The 16,308-nt window shown below is 41.4% G+C and overlaps 1 protein-coding gene across 4 annotated transcripts in view; it reads right to left on the bottom strand.

The window, feature by feature from the left end:
• Window positions 1-5,391: 5,391 nt before the first annotated feature.
• Window positions 5,392-16,308, bottom strand: part of ZNF462 (zinc finger protein 462) — an 89,556-nt gene continuing 78,639 nt past the window's right edge. For all 4 annotated transcript variants that reach the window (XM_083883344.1, XM_083883346.1, XM_083883347.1 and 1 more), the window contains 4 exons: window positions 14,474-14,697; window positions 11,891-12,023; window positions 7,311-7,425; window positions 5,392-6,400 (listed from right to left, as the gene is read on the bottom strand). In XM_083883344.1, the coding sequence (XP_083739470.1) occupies window positions 6,199-6,400; window positions 7,311-7,425; window positions 11,891-12,023; window positions 14,474-14,697 (674 nt within the window). In that variant the 3' untranslated portion in view covers window positions 5,392-6,198. The remainder of the gene's footprint in view (window positions 6,401-7,310; window positions 7,426-11,890; window positions 12,024-14,473; window positions 14,698-16,308) is intronic.

The following is a 16,308-nucleotide window of genomic DNA, read 5'->3' as shown; positions in this document are numbered from 1 at the left end:
TTTTCATCAGAAATACCAGGTGTTCAGTCAAATCTAAAATTGAATTAGTAGCAAAAGTACTGTAACTTACCAGAACACAAAATGAATGAGAAAGAGGTAGGACTTCCACTTCTGTGGATAAAGGTTTTGTCAGAATGGATTAAGGTGAGATTTTCATTAGGAACAGATTATTTCTTTCCTGCTCACCATGAGATTTTCTTTTTTCTCCTTCAGGAGTCAAGACATTGAACCAGAGAAGGAACACACACCTGATCTGATCAATTTCCACATTCTGCTGGAACAAAACAGATCTCAAATGGAGCAAAAGAAAAGTCAATAGTGCTACCTGAGTCTTGCACTCTCTGTCTGTTGCTACACAATACATTGCATTGCATGAGAATTTATTTTATTTTGCTTATTTTTGAGCGGTTTTTCTCACTTTTTTGCAAGCTGACAGAACTTTGCTTTGGATTCCTCCAGCTGTAAAAAGCAAGAACATAGGCTCAACCAAAAGAGCAAAGCAAACCCCAAATCTCCCCACACTGACACTATTTCGGGTGTTTCACTTGATTTGCAGCATATTCTGTGAGTGCTGGAGAGAAGGGATTGTAGGATCCAAGCTGGAATTAATTAAATCTGAAATAGAGATTGATATTTTCTCCTCTGTGATGGTAATCTTCTACGTGTCAAGGGCTCTTGTGTGCTGTCCCCTGGCAGTGATACCTACAGACCTAAAGAGAAAATGATAAAATCCGCTTTGATTCTGCTAAGAAATCACTGTTTTAGTTACATGATATGCCACTGAGCATACATTTAGATAGCTGTTTATTTGCTCATACCTTTAGATTTGCCTTTTAGTCAGAAATGATTAGACACAGGACAGGCAGAAATGGTGTTCAGAGAAGGGCTGTGAGTCAGTGAGCACACCCTCAAAGTAGTTCACACTTCACCAAAAACACGGGCTTGCAAAAAGAGACAAGCTGGAGAAGTCAAGGGTTTAGAGAACACCAAAGAAATAGAAATTGGGAAATGGGCTCATGAGGGAGATCTGGAGATCAGGAGTTTTAGCCTCGTGCCAAAAGAAGGATTATTGCTGATACTCGACCAGGCCAAGGGTGCTTGTGATCGCTTTGCTTTGGAGCCAGACAGCTGGCTCTCATGGTGGAAAAGTCCTGTGTCCTCAGAAGAATATTGAAGGGAGAGGGTGAGGAAGAGAGCAGAAACTTGGGCCAGCTTCCATTGAATTGAACACCAGCAGTTGTGTTGAGGTATTTCCTCCAAGCCTGGAGACTGACTTTGCTGTGTGGGTTCACATGAAGTCTTCCAAGATAAACGGGCCAGGAGTACCAACATTTCACATCCACTTCCCAAAGAGTGGATTTTCCTCTGGGAACCCCACAGATTCAGACTCGTATGTGACTGCCAAGTTTCAGTGCTGTCCCTGAGTCACAGGACAACCTCAAAGGCTGAACTCTTCTCTAGGGAGGCTGGATGTTTGGAAGGGAGGGAGACATCAGCCTGATACTCTATTCCCATAGCAACTCCTCCACAGCCTTTGCTCGGTGTGGATACAAAGGCAAGAGCTCTGCATGGGGAGCATTCAGCCACTGTACCTCCAGACTGGAGGAAAATGCCAGCAGTCAAGATAGCAATAATGAGGCAAACATTTACACAGGCTTCCTAAGCAAAGGGAGGACAATGAGCCTGGGAACACAGTGTGTGCAAAACCCCAGTTATCCCAAGGCACAAACACTCCCTGGGAAGCCCAGGGTTCTCAGCTGAAAGAAAGGGACTTGCCAGTCAAGGCAGAGGGGTAATAATGTGAGCAAAGGATCATTGTTAGAAACCATTCCCTTTTGCTTCTTCCCTCCCACTCCTGCGATTTCAGTTCAGCACAGGGACCTCAACACATGAAGGTGATGCACGAAGGGACAGGAAGGGAACTTAAGGAAAGACAGAGTAAGTGTCACTATAGTGACAGGACAAAGGGGAGTGGGTTCAAATCAAAGAGAATGGTCTTAGATTAGATTTTAGCAAAAAATTCTTTGCTGTGAGGATGGTGAGGCACAGGTTTCCTAGAAAAGCTGTGGCTGCCTCATCTCTCAAAGCCAGGTTGGACAGGGCTTGGAGCAACCTGGGATAGTGAAAAGTGTCCCTGACCATGGCAGAGGGTTGGAACAAGATGATCTTACAACCAAAATCATTCTTTGATTTCATTATCCAGTCACATCCAGCCTGATAGGTATCCTGGGAAATCAAATGCTTTGTTTCAAACTCACACAATCCTGACACTAATGTGAATAGGAAAATCCAACTGCAGGAATCTAGAACTCATCAAAAGGTCTTCGGTTATTACATCAGTGATGTGATTCTTGTTGATATATCACTGACCAGCCTTTCCTCTTTTAATTTAGTGAGAGTACAGGTAGGCTCTGGGCTAGAACACATAATGAGGAAATTACTTGCAGGTCTCTCTGAATAAATGTTTCCAGAGGTCCCTGAAAAAAGGTTGTCTGACAGTTCAAAACGCATAATTTCCCCCATTCCCTGTAAACCCGGGTTAAGGAAATAAGCATCTTATCAGGGATATCACTCTACTTTTTGACTACTAGGGAAAAAGGCATGAGCATGTTAAGTTATCAGGTGATCAAAGGTTTCATGCTGTTTCACAGCATACACATTCCTTTGAGATCCAACCCCAGTAAAACCCAAAAGCTGCTTAAACTGGGAACAGGATCTGATTAAAACACAACCAGATTAAAAAAACCCCAAAACCTTCTGACATCTTACCAACATGTATTTAAAAACCTGTATTTAGTAAAGAAAGATTCCATGACAACACCACAAGCATCACTTTAGGTTTTTGGAGGAGAATGAGGAAATACACCCAGCTCCAGATTTTTGGGTGAATATTTAGCTCCAGTCAAGCACATCACCAGTGCTGGATCCAGCAGGTCATTGGATACTGAGGAATACAATATTCCAACAGCTCATCACAGGGCTTGAGTTGGTAATCCAAATACCAGCCTGTCTCCATCTATTTTGATCTTCCCATAGAGCCTGCAAAATTTCCTCCTATGTTTGGGTTCAGGAGCCAGCAGAGCTTGGCAGTGTGCCCCTGACCTCTAATGGATATTGTCCTGGGGCACACTGGAGGCATTTTTGGGGGATGTTGTAGACCCTAGGCCTGTGTGACCTAGGGCAAGTCACTCCTCATCACCTGCAAATCAAAAATTCCCTGTGAAACACTGGGGGAAAGGGTGCAGGAGGGAAAAAAAGAGGACTTTGCTCCCCCCCAGAGCTGCCAAGCACAGAACCAGTTACTTGTAGGGACCCATCTGCAGAGCAAGCCAATATAAAAACCACACACAGACGAGCACACACTCTTAAAAAGTTTTTATTAATTTTCATTGTTTTTTTTTTTTAAAAAAAAAACAAACCCGTCAGTGCAACAGTTCAGTATCCCCTTCCTATCCCCCATCAGTAAGCAGTAATTTTAAAATCAGGAAATACCGAGTGCTGAAGCCAATGGGTTAGCATTTTGCTATTATTTCCTTCTGTCAAACTCTGAAAAAGTCCTCTGTATAAATTAAACAATGAAAAAAATGTTATTTTCAATTCTATGTCATTACAGTCAACAGAATCATAATAATGCACCTAAAATGTGTGTCCACAATATATCAGGTATACATTTTTGGGAAAAGAAAAAAAGGAAAAAAATATGACATTCTAAGCTTGTTAAAAGGATAATGGTCCCATATTTTTTTATTACAGGTTAGCAAAACAAAATCCAATGGATTACAATATTTACATGTTATTTGAAAAATTAAGTAGTGATAAAAGCATGTCACAATCTTTGTTTCTTTTTTTTTTTTTTTTTTTTTTTTTTTCCTTTTTGGTAACCATTACAAACACCCAATCCAGGTATGGAACTGTTTAAATATATTTGAAATGAGGCCAATTAAAAAACAAATACAGACACAAAATGTGTATTTATACTTGTCCCTCCAATGTGTTTTTTTCTACGATGTTCCCTCCCTATTTAAAAGAAAACAAAATTTAAAAAAACAAACAAACAAAAAAAGAAAAATAAAAAACAACAAAAAACCAAAATATTAAAAAAAAAAACAAAACAAAACAAAAAAAAAAAACCCCAACAGAAAAGTCAAAAGAATCCCCCTAACACACAATTGATGAATCCCCAAAAGCAAAACACCATGCTTCTCAAGTAGCACTTATTCCACAAATGCAACATTTTTGCCATCACTTTTAAGTGAAGCTCTCCAGGACACAATTTCCTGGAGAGCTTCCTATTTTCCCCCCTCCCCCTCCCCCAGATACCCCCCAAAAAACAAAAAAAACAAACGAAGACACATGCATTTCTAAAACTAGGTTTCAGTCAAGTACTTTCTACTTTTTGGAAAGAAACTTTTTTTTCTTTTTTTTTTTTTTCTTTTTTTTCTCATTTTTCTTTTTTTTTTTTTTTTAAATTTTTTTTTTTTAAATTATTATTTTTTGTTCACAATCAGAACATACCATGGGCACCAGATCCTGTATTGGCCGCTCAGGCAAATCCCCAATTTGAGTTTATATAGGCTTTCTACCCAAGGAGTAGTTGCAGGATCAGCCATTTAAGGTATGCAGGTTCCTATTCATTCTACACTGCTCCCCTCATGCTAAAAAGCGAAGGAGGAGGGGAAAAAAACTCAGCAACTCCATCCACTGAATTGAGTTAAAAGTAGTTCTCCAGGCTCAATGTCGTGTGTAACCAACTCACCTCCACTTGCAAAAAGATGTGTTAACAGACACCCCTCCCTCCCACCACACCAAAAAAAACCAACCAACAAAAAAAAGAAAAACAACAACAAAAAAAACCACGCACAAACCACAGACAGAATTAAAAAAAAAAAAAAAAAAAAAAAAGGAAAAAAGGCAGCCAATCTCAACGAAAAGTTACTGGTGTGAGACTGATCAATGTTAATATGACAAGCAACAGAACGGTTATGAGGACCCATGTGTTTGGCCCATGAGCTGCATAGCTGTGCTGTAAGTTTGGTTCTTTAGTTTGTTTTTTTTAAAGTTAAAACTTCTTTGTTATCTCCATATGTTTAAAATTAATGAGGACGACAACAACAGCAACAACAAAAAAAGGTTCTATTCACAAGATCTAGTCTCCTTTCCCTGTCCCCCACTTGAAAAGAAATACTCATTTTTACATGAGAAACTTAATTGTGCTGTATTTGTAACACCTCAGGCTGACAGAAAATAAAATGTGTGGCAAACAAAACTGCACAATCAGTCACATGAAATCTACCAAATACTAAAATTATAACTGAATACTAACAAACAGCTTACCTGGAATAAAGGATGACAATTCACAAACAGTTATCTAGGAATTAAAGTATCTCTCTCTTTTTTTTGTTTTTTTTTTTTACTAAAATAATTAAAAAAATCACAGTATTTTAAGAAATAAAACCCACACTGGGATTTTAAGCACAATTTGTTTTTCCTTTCTTTAAATTTTTTTTTTCTTCCTCCATTCACCACCTTGCCCAGCAGTCTCTCTACATTTAACCACAACAACAACAGGTAGTACTGACAAATGCAGAGATCTCCCTTGGTTAATTCTGAGGTACTAGGAAACAGGTGACTGTTTTAAGCAAAGCAGTTTCTGTTTTGTTTTTTTATTTTGTTCTTTTTCTTTTTTTTTTTTCCCTGTGTTTTTTTTTATTTTTCCTCTTTTTTTTTTTTTTCTTTTTTTTTTTTTTTTCTTTTCTAAAGCAGTTGCGTTCAGTCTGGAAAAGCGTTATGTATTAAAACTAGAAAAACGCACACAAACTTGTGCGTCCAAAAGTTGTCTCCCCACCACTTCTTCCACGCTCACGACGCTTCCACTCATAAAACAATCGAAGTCTCCACTGCAAAGCACGATGTGTAATGTAGGAAAAACATGGGGAGTTGCTTCATTAGTCCAAGATGAACGTAACTTCCCATCGTCAGATCCAGGAGGGAAAAAAGATGCAGTGATGTAATGGAGCCACTTATTCCATCACTTAAATAACTTTAATATACACACACTCACACAGGTACCAGTGCTTTGAAAATAGATCATTCAGTCCTAAAAGCAGCTTTTTATTTCTTCCTTCAGCCCACCCCGCCTGCCCCACCAAGCTCATCACTGTTCAAGTACTGTCGATTAGAACCACAACAAATGCTCGCTTATTCGTTTTTGGCCTCCGGGGTGTCTAGGAGAGGTTGGTCAGCAGTCACCATGCTGACCGTGGTTTCTCCGTGGTGGGAGTAGTCCACCACCATGGTCTCGATGCCTTCCCTCTCCTCTGGCAGCGTGCTGGCTGTCTCCTCCACATCCTCCTTGGGCTGCCCGTCCTCGTCACTCCTGTGCTTGCTCTCGTTCAGCGCCCTGCAGGAAACAGGAACAGTCAGGCACAGGGTACAGCAAAGCCAGCCCCTGCCTGTCACATGAGGGACAGCAGCAGATCACCTTCCAAAAAGGCAGCCACGCCATGCCACTGGCCCAAAAGGAGAGGCAGAGGAACGAAGTTGCTGGTGGGACATTCTAGCCCTGAAACTGAATCTTTGTTCCGTGCTGGGACAGATTTGGAGATCAGAGGGAGCAACTCAAATTGTGACACTTGAAGTTTATTCTCATCCCTTTGGTCCCTTGTAAACAAGACTTAGGAGGCACCAAACAAAGGCACAGGAAAGGAGTACATTTCCCAAAGAGTTAATAAAATCCAATCAATCTCTTCATAGGTTGCAGGCGTTTATATTCAGACTTACATTCTCTTAAAGGTAAGAGAAGTTATTGTTTCTCATCCCATCACAGTTAACCCACAATATTGTATTCAGATGCTCCCCACATGCCTTGAATGAAATCTACTCTTTGAAGAAACTCTAGCTATAAAAGAGATCTCTGCTACGAACGAGACATACATCAAAAGAAGGAAACAGATTTCTCCAGATTCTCCTGAGATGTGTATCATCCCACAGTGTGCAAATTGCCACAGAGAGGAAATTTTTTTAAAAAATCAACAGCACACTTAGGGAAAGTTAATCCTAGCCATGAGGCATTCACCTAGGGACAATCTTAAGTCTTAGAATCACAGTTAAACCCTATGGTTTACAGCCACCCTGGGCAGCAGAGGTAAAATGATGCAGAGACATCCAATGACTGTATCCAAAGACAGATTTGGTCTTCACAGAACTGCATCTATTGCAGCTTTTTGGGAGGGCTTGGATGGGGTGGGGGGAATATATGGAGATCTACTGACACCTTTGGCTGCATGGTAAGGGAACACAAACCAACTTACATGCCATGCCTCAGCACATGCCGCTCCCACTCAGAGCCCTCAGTAAAGGATCGGCCGCAGAACTCGCATGGAAAACGTTTCTCTGGAGCACTGCTGTCAGGAAACATCATGGGATCTGGGAAAAGACAGCACAGCCCATGAGCTCAGAAATGCCAGGGCAAGAAGGGACCACTGTGATCCTACTCCAGTCCCCTCTGCTGCACCTCTCATTTCAGAGAAATAAAAGGACTTTCTTGTCAAATAACTGGGAAAATGCAGCTCCTGAAAAGAAAAGTGACACTGCAAGTGACAAATCCCATCCTAGGTCTTAAAGCATCTCTGTAAATAAGGGTAACAAGTTACTAGTCCTTGCTCATCTATTTCGACAAATGAAGAAACTGTGGAATTTAAATTCTAAACCAAAACTGCAAAGCTTAGGACTGAAGTGGCTTGAAAGAAAAATCAAAAAACCCCACTCAAGTCAATCTATAATTTCAGAACTGGTAGTACAAATTTTAGGAAAGACATGGATTTGGTACATTTAACATATGATTCTTGTAATAGATCATGAAGCCTCATGGATTAAGTCCTGCATCTTAACTGCATAGGTGTTTCATGCTATCCTAATCTTTTACACGAAGTGCTAGAGGCCTCATTTGCAGAAGTGTCAAGCACCTTGTAAGATGACTGAAGTCACTGGCAGCTCAGGGAGTGACATTCCTGAAAGCCAAGCTCCATGTGAATACAGCCTGCTCTGACAAAAGATGAAACATTTTCTCACAAATTAAGAAGATCACCGCACAAGCCATTGAAAATAATTGCATGAACTATCTCACTTGATTCTTTTGCTGGAAATGAGACAGTACCATCTGCTCAGAGCATTAATTCCTTAGCAGGGATTATCTTAAGCAAGAAATCAACAGAATGTCTTTCTGACTCCTCCTGAACTACATAATAAAAGAAAAGGGATTTTGCTTAATTTTGGTGCTGATCTCTGCTCACTTGATTTCTTCACTCTCAGACTTTCACTGTTTGGGATCAGTCTATGAACTTAAAATTGCTCACACATTCCCTATTATCCACACCTAAGTCCTGCAAATGAATTTTTGTGACACATTTCTCACTAGTTAACCATTACTTCAGTTTTATATGGAGTGGTTCTTGACACAATTTTTTGGCCTCTTCCCATGAAAAAATAAAAAATCCACTTTGCATTTCTTCTTGTTGGGGGCTTATTTATTATGTGGTTAAATATCATAAAGCTGCTGTGTTGGGGAACACCTGAATGCAGGCAAATGCCATCAGCTCAGTTTACATCTGTATTTTTAACACCTTAAACATGGCACAAATGTATAAACACACTGCAACACACAGACTAGTCATGACACAGGGATAAATATTTTTGGTGGGAAATAGTTTTAGAAGCAAATGCTGCTGATGTTCTGTATAAGAATATAGCTATGGATGGGGCTTGGAGCAACCTGGGATAGTGGAAGGTGACCCTGCCCATGACAGGGGCTAGGACTGGATGCTCTTTACAGGCCTCTTCCAACCCAAGCCAGTCCATAATTTATACTTGTAAATCCCAACAAGTTGAGCAAGTATTACTTTAGTAAATCCACCACCTCTTCAGACAACACCATCTTCTTCATCCTACTCCCCAGTAACTTTTGCCTTTAGGGATATGAGCTGCTTCCCTGAAGGATTATCAGAAGCTGCTCTTCTCTGGGTCCTGCAGAGAAGAAGTAACAGACCGCACACACACCTGACCTCTCTGTGGTTTTGCTCTGTCACACATACAAGCAGCCACAGACATTTAATTTTTGCCTATTGTGGAAAAACACCTCTTGATCTGCTAAGACCAAGACATAAAGATCAGTTATCAGCCTCTCTGAGTCACAGTTCTACCTGGGAGAGCTGTTCCTGGCATGGTCTGTGCCAGACTCTTCAGTTTTGCCCACACATCTCCTTTTATACTGTATCCTCTACCACAAGCAAATGACTCCCTTCCTTTCCCATCCAAGAGTGCAGTTCAACTCTGCTACCCAGCTCTGCCTGACCACATGGTCAATGTCTTTGTTTGGTCCAGCAGCCCATTTGAAGAAGCCACAAACTCTTATTTGCACCTTCAGTACTGCACAGAGTAGCTCAAGTCAAAATGGTGAATCTAGAGAAAAAATCGTGATTCTCCCAAAGCCACAGACCTCAGACAGACACTTGGAGAACAAAGAGGCACTCTCAGCAAATCCCACTTTCTTCTAACACCACAAAGGCTAGAATTGTCAGATGCACCCCAGCAGTACCCAGGATTGCACAGTTGGATGTAGTTTGAAAGCTGTGACAGCATTAGCCACTGTGACAGGCTCTGTTTTTAAACCATAGGTCTGGCTCTCTGCTGTCAGGGTAAACCATTGCTGAAGGATCTTCTGAAAATGCTTAGGGAGATGCCAGTGTGCAGCTTAGCATCCTTCAGTTCCTGTCCCACTGGGACATTTTTCAAAAATTTTGTACCTTAAGAGTGGCAATTCACACCACTTGTCTAGAAAAAATGCAATCAATACAACTGGATGTTTTCTAATATCCTTTTTGTAGTAGGCATAAGTGTTTTCTGCATTTTCTACCTATTTTACTATAATGTATTACAAATGGTTAAGAGATTGAAAAACAGGAAAAAACCAAACCAAAACAAAACAACAAAACAATGGTGAAACATCAACCCTACGGGCCATAGAAGAAAGAAATGCTGCAAAGCAAACCTGAAAATATGCCTGGTTTTTAGGCTGGTCATCCAAACAAGCATGGAGAAATCATTTTAGCCAGTTGTAGATAAAAGAAAACAGAGACAGAGGTGAAAAAAATAAAAAAATATATAGAATCATCAAGACACTGCCTTGCTTAACTCTAAAACATGAGGACAACACATCTATTAACCCTTGCACATGTAAAACTCCAGTGAGAAGGTGATGTTTTTATACTTCCAGAGCGTAACCTAAAGCCAATTTAAACAATGAACTTCATCTTAGGCTGCCCCCCTGCCTGTGGCACATTCACAGGGATTTGTGAGGCTTGGCAGCAAGCACTTTCTTCTCCTTGGGCCAGGCACCACGGCCTCCAAGGTCACTTCAGCACCTGTGCCTGTGTGTAATGCTAAGGTAATCCTCACAAGGACAGCTTGACTCCTCACCCCCTGCTAGCTGTGGGTCTACACACAACATTAATCACCCTGCTGCATCTGCAGCTGAGGTGAGCTGGTGCTTTAGTCAAATCATGACACAATTATTGTTCCAGCCACAAAGCTGAGAGGGTCAGAGATGACCCTAAGAAATGCTGAACTCTAAAATGCATGTGGAACTGACATCCATCTTCAGATTTTTCTGCTGCTCTACCTAAGACCTTATGAAGGACACCTTTCATTAAAACATGTATGGTTTCCTATCCAATTGGCTTGCATTCTCATTCCAGTTAAAAGCCATCACTAACTGTTCTTGTAGTGCTGCTGATAAGCACAAACTGAATTTACACTGCAGGGACACGAAATGAAACAAACACGAAATGAAACAAACAAATGCTAGGGTCTTGTCATTTAAAGGCATGATCTGAAACCCCATAGTTCTGTAAACTACCTTTGAATCCAGAAATGGGAATTTTTCAATGCCTGAAAAAATGTACAGAGATACCTGTTTCTTGTGAAAATCTCTTGAGTGAGTTTGAAAGCTAAAAAATCAGGAGGAAAATGTTAACCAAACATGGTGATGTACCTTTAGCTGAACTACACAGAACCTGGCTAAGTGGAGCTGTCAGCATCAAGAATGGGTAGCCTGTCATTCAAACCATGATGGGACTAGAGATATTTAAAAGTTGCTGCATTTGAACGATGCATTGCTGCACCAGACAAAACACAGTAACACCAGATATTGGAATAACCTGTCTTTTATGGGAGAAGGTTGTTGGGAAGGAAACCCTTCATTTAATTAACAGAGAACTTACTTTTCCTCTGCTGATCTAAATTCAACCAAACCAAACGTATATGGCCTAGCCTTGTTGAAGTCAGTGGATTATTCTTAGATACAAACCTAGGCACATATTTAAATATAAAATGGTCCAGACAGGCGGGCATGGATGTGCCCTGGCTCTTGAGCTGCAAACTGCAGCAAATGCAAACAGGACTGACTGTCTGACAAAGAATGCTGGGCAGAGAGACAAATAACAGCCCAAAAATCAGCCTTCATCCCTCACTTGGACATTGCCCAGTGAAAGCTGGAAACTGGTTACCAAAACATAAAATCTGACAGGCCACTAAAATACACTTACATAGTTTTCCAAGCCCTTATAGATGTTATCTGAACAGGCAGATTAGTCACAGATGCTATCTCATAGCATGTATTCTCTCTGAACAGACAAAAAACTTGTAAGGAGGATTAGAAACAAAAGATTCCTACAGCAGCTGTGTCTTCAGGAAAGCCACATTCTGTTACTGGTTTTGCACAGTATGTGCTGTCCACCCAACATTTGACCTGGCATGGTTGGACTGGTGAGGCAGATAGCAGTGCCCAAAAAACTGCAACAAAACCCCCCCAACACATCAAAGAGCCTGCACTGACCTCTCTCTTGTGCCTTGGGGCTTAATTCTTCTTCTTTTTCTTCTTCATCACTGCTAGAGCTCTCTGTCTTCCCTTTCATTTGTTCCAACTGGTCCAAGTTAACCCGTCCAACCAGCTCAAAATTACGACTCACCTTTGAAAGAAATACTTCTGTTAGCACTCAGCACAAACACGAACCAGCCAGAAAAAGCGAGCACAAATGCAAAACAAAACTGAGTACACCCCAAAGCCTGCTCAGCTTGAAGTGGCAAGCAGTCCCCATAATCAAATTAATACTCATTTATTTCCAGTGGCAGTGATTCTTCCATTGCTGTTTATTCTGCATTTCTCATTTCTGTTTTTTGGAAATTAATGAGATTCGGTAAACCCCCTCCATTGCTTCCTCCAAGAAATGTAAAACATGGAGTCGTATCCTCATTTTTATGGCATTATTCAACCACTGTGATCAAACACTGCTACCACACATCCACGCTGAAGGGAAACTCTCTGTGACGGGTTCATTCAGCTTTATTCATGAAAGGATGGTTCTTTTTTCACTAAGCACATGGCTGCTGTGTGGCACATAGACTCTCACTCATTAATAACAGATTAATTTTCATTATGCCAGGCTGCAAAGTGCTTTGCAAACTGATACACAGACTATAATGGGAACACTTCACCCAGCAGTCAAATTCAGCTAACCCTGGGGTGAAATGCACCAGCTACTTAACAGCTCACAGCAGCAGTATGAAAGGAGCAGCTCAGGGCACAGAAGTCAGGAACTGCACCACATCCAACAGGAACAGTGGAGCAGCAGCCCAGATTTATAGTGGAGGCGGAGAGCGTGGAGCATGACCAGGACACTGAGGCTAATACTTGCTGGATGACAAGCGCCCTCTGAGCTCATTGATCACTGCTGGGAAGGGTTTTGGATTCATCTTTCATGCAGAGAGACAGCCCTCCAGCAGCACAGGCACTGAGCCATGCAGGCAGAGGGGATGGAGACAGAGCAGTGAGTGCAGTACAACGCATCCTGCAAGAGGCTGAATGAAATATCAACACCCACTGACTGCTTTATACCCCTCTGTGGGAAAGGAAATGTGAATGAACCCAAGGAGGATGTGAAGCAGGATGTAAGGTACATCCAAATAGCAAAGTAACCTGAATATAAAGGTGTGAAGATTCCTAGTAGTGGGTTACAGACAGTTGTGATGAGGTTCTCTAACTTAACACATCACACACAGAGGTTTAAACAAACAAGACCACATGCAAAGCACTTGATTCATCTCAGCTTGTGTAAAGGAACTCTTTTCAAGGTGCAATATACAACCTGGGTAGTATCTGAGCTCAGAACTCAAGACACAAATTGGAGAGCTATAATTTACCCACAAAAAAAGGGGAAATGATACCTTAAACTACCAGCACCACCACTGCAGGTCCAGATCAGAAGGGAGAGCTAAGCTAAAAGAATAATCTTCCCAGCCAGATGCACTGTGTCAAAAAAACCCAAGCAATAGCTCATCCTGGATACACCAGGCACCTTGCTGTGATGACCAGCAGGTGTGGAACTCCTTCTGTACCATCTGAATTGCAGAAGATTCTCCGGAAGTAATAAAGATGGTAGAGGAGCCTATCATGCCAACACATAAAATAACAAAGTTTGGTTTTATAAGATGGCCAAATATTTTTTGAGCATGGAAAGTGTTGGGGTTTTGGTGGGGTTTTTTTGTTTGTTTGGTGTGTTTTTTTTTTTTTTTTTTTTTTTTTTTTTTTTTCCTGGGACTTCTGCTGCTAATACCTTCCATATATATTTGGTTTTAAGGAAAAGTCATTCAGTCAATGAAGCTTTTAGTGAGGACCTTGGGCAGCTAAGCTCCAACAGGTGAAGGCATATAGCTGCCTCCCCTGGAAACTTGCCAAGGAAGGACTCTAGGAAATATTCCAAAACACATCACAGTTCTAGAACTTAAACATTTCTCAGCTACAGAAATTCAAAGCTAACAGTCTGTGGAAAGCCTTTAATGACTTCTCAAAAACTGGACCTGGTATGCACTCAGGTAATCCACAAAAACTTCAAAGCAGTTTTAACTGAGGTGCTGGTTAGACTCCTGTTTATCTTTCCCTTGTTAAATGTAAACGGAGATGTATAGACCTCTTTGTTATTAAAATATGTGTGGCATGTCACCCTGCTGAAGTTACCAGAGCAATCCTGTGTTTGGAATCTCCTGCCTTTTACAGGGGCTGAATCACACTGCCTTGGTATTGTTCCACGACCCTTTCCCCAACCCCCTTTAAATAAACCCAGCATACACAAGAGCCTTTTCCAGATAATCACACTCTACATGCAGCAGTTTGCCAATTCTGATCAATCTGAATAGCTTCAGAAACGATTTTTTTTTTTCAGTTTCTGAAGAAACAAACAATGAAAAAAGATAAAGATAAAAATGAGAAATGGATGTGCAACACAGGATTAGTTTTCAGATTTGGAGATGGAGAAGAAAAAAATAACCCCAGAGTCAAGCTGACTGGTCAGACATGCAAATAAACCAATTCAGTAATTGCAAAGACTGGATTGCCACAAATTAAAACTAATTGGGTTCTTACCTTGTGCTCATCTCGAAGGTGAGCATCCAGCTCCTCTGTGTGTTTGGTCTCATAGTAGCAGAGCTGGCATTTGTAAGGTTTCAGTTCATTGTGCTTCTCTATGTGCTGCTGCAAGCTCTCGTCACTGGAGCAGGTAAAAGTACACTTGTCACAGCGGAAAACGACTCCCTGCAGGTACTTGGACAGCTTGGAACGGCAGACTTCTATGGGAACGACCCTCTCCTCTGTGGGGACAGCACAACATTCACTTAATAACATCAGGAAAACAACCTTCCCTGCCAGGGCAGGGTTAATCTCCAAAAGCTACAAACGCAGGTGTCCTCTGTGACTGGTGACTGGGTGAAGAGGATGGGAATGGAAAGTTTTGGGCCAGGTGAGATTCCATCTACGAGTCAGAGGAGCAGAACTTAGGAACACAAAACCAGCCATGAATCAGCCAAGACCAAAAGTGTGTTTTTGTTCAGTACTTGTCAGCAGCTGGGAACCGCTTCCAGAAAAGTAATAAACAAGGGGGCTGCAGGGACAGCTTCCCAAAGCATCACGTGCTGCTGGCTCTGCTTAAATTGAAGCTGGTGTCCTCACCATCACACCCAAATCTGCCCTCTGGGGACTGAGAAGGTGAGCAAGGCAGCACCTCTCCCTGGAAAAAGGCTGTGCAAGTTCAGCCAGCAGCAGAAACTTCCTGACATGCCCAGAGCTTTCAGAAAACCCAAACTCTGCACACATGATGTACAGAAAATGCTCTTGCTGAGTTTTTAAACTCTGCACTCCCTCTAACAAAGCAATGATGTTTAACAGAGCAGCAATTAATTTTGGTCATTTGACACAGCCAGACTCCGATGTGCCTCAACACTCATACACTGTGGTTCCCTCCACGCTGTGCACACAAGAGAAACCCGAAATCTGACCATTCAGCTGAGGGTCACCAGCAGATCCTCATTAAGTCTTTTGTTACCCAAACTAGCATTTTGAGCTAGAACACTTGGAACTTAGCAATGTTCCTCCTTATGCATACTAAAGGAGGGTTTTTATCCTCCTCATCCAGGCTCATCCCCAAGGACAGGAGGAGAAAAAGAGGCCTGAATCTCTTATGGTAGACATGAAGGCTGAAGGAATGTGGGACGTGGCAGTGCACACATGGATCTGAGCCAACGGGCCCTTTCTTCTAGTGAGGAGGGTAAAATTACATCCAAAGACAACTACAGAAACACACACTCTCTTTACAGTAAGACTTCTTTCTACAGCTCAACAAAATATTCCATCCTGCCCAGCTTTTCCCTGAGCACAAAATCTATCTTGTTATCTATCTTGTAACTTCCCCTTTTTGAAGTTTTCCCCAAAGCTATGCCTTAACCAAAAAAAAAAACCTCAAGAAAACAAACACCCGAAGACTTGTGATTCTTTTCTACACCAATAACAACTTCTCTAAATACAAAGAAACCAAATAGTGGCCATTCAGGGTGGAAACAGAGGAGGGGAGAGGAGGGTTTAAGACACAGCCGAATTTAAAGCTGTGGTGCTGAGATCACTAGAAAAACTTTTTACAAGGTTGTTGCAGCTGCGTGCTTGTGGACTCTCAGAAGTAAGTGACACAGCCAGTTTCAGAATTAAAAAATCAAGTGAAGTTTTCAAAAACAGAAACACTAATTAAAATATTTCAACATTCACTTTTCCTTTAGCACCTGGCACAGATTAAAAAAGCTAAAACATGTGATAATATAAAACTTCAAATCTACTAGTCTGAAGTAAAGCAGCATTCTCTTATTCACATGAAAAAAAACTATTACCTCACAACCACACACACAGAGTCCTCAAATCAAACAGGCAACACAGTA

The sequence above is a fragment of the Zosterops lateralis genome (assembly GCF_965231275.1).
Source record: "Zosterops lateralis genome assembly, chromosome: Z".
In the NCBI taxonomy this organism is placed as follows: Eukaryota; Metazoa; Chordata; class Aves; order Passeriformes; family Zosteropidae; genus Zosterops; species Zosterops lateralis.
The sequence above is the reverse complement of the archived record's forward strand: the minus strand, read 5'-3'. Positions and strand labels throughout refer to the sequence as shown.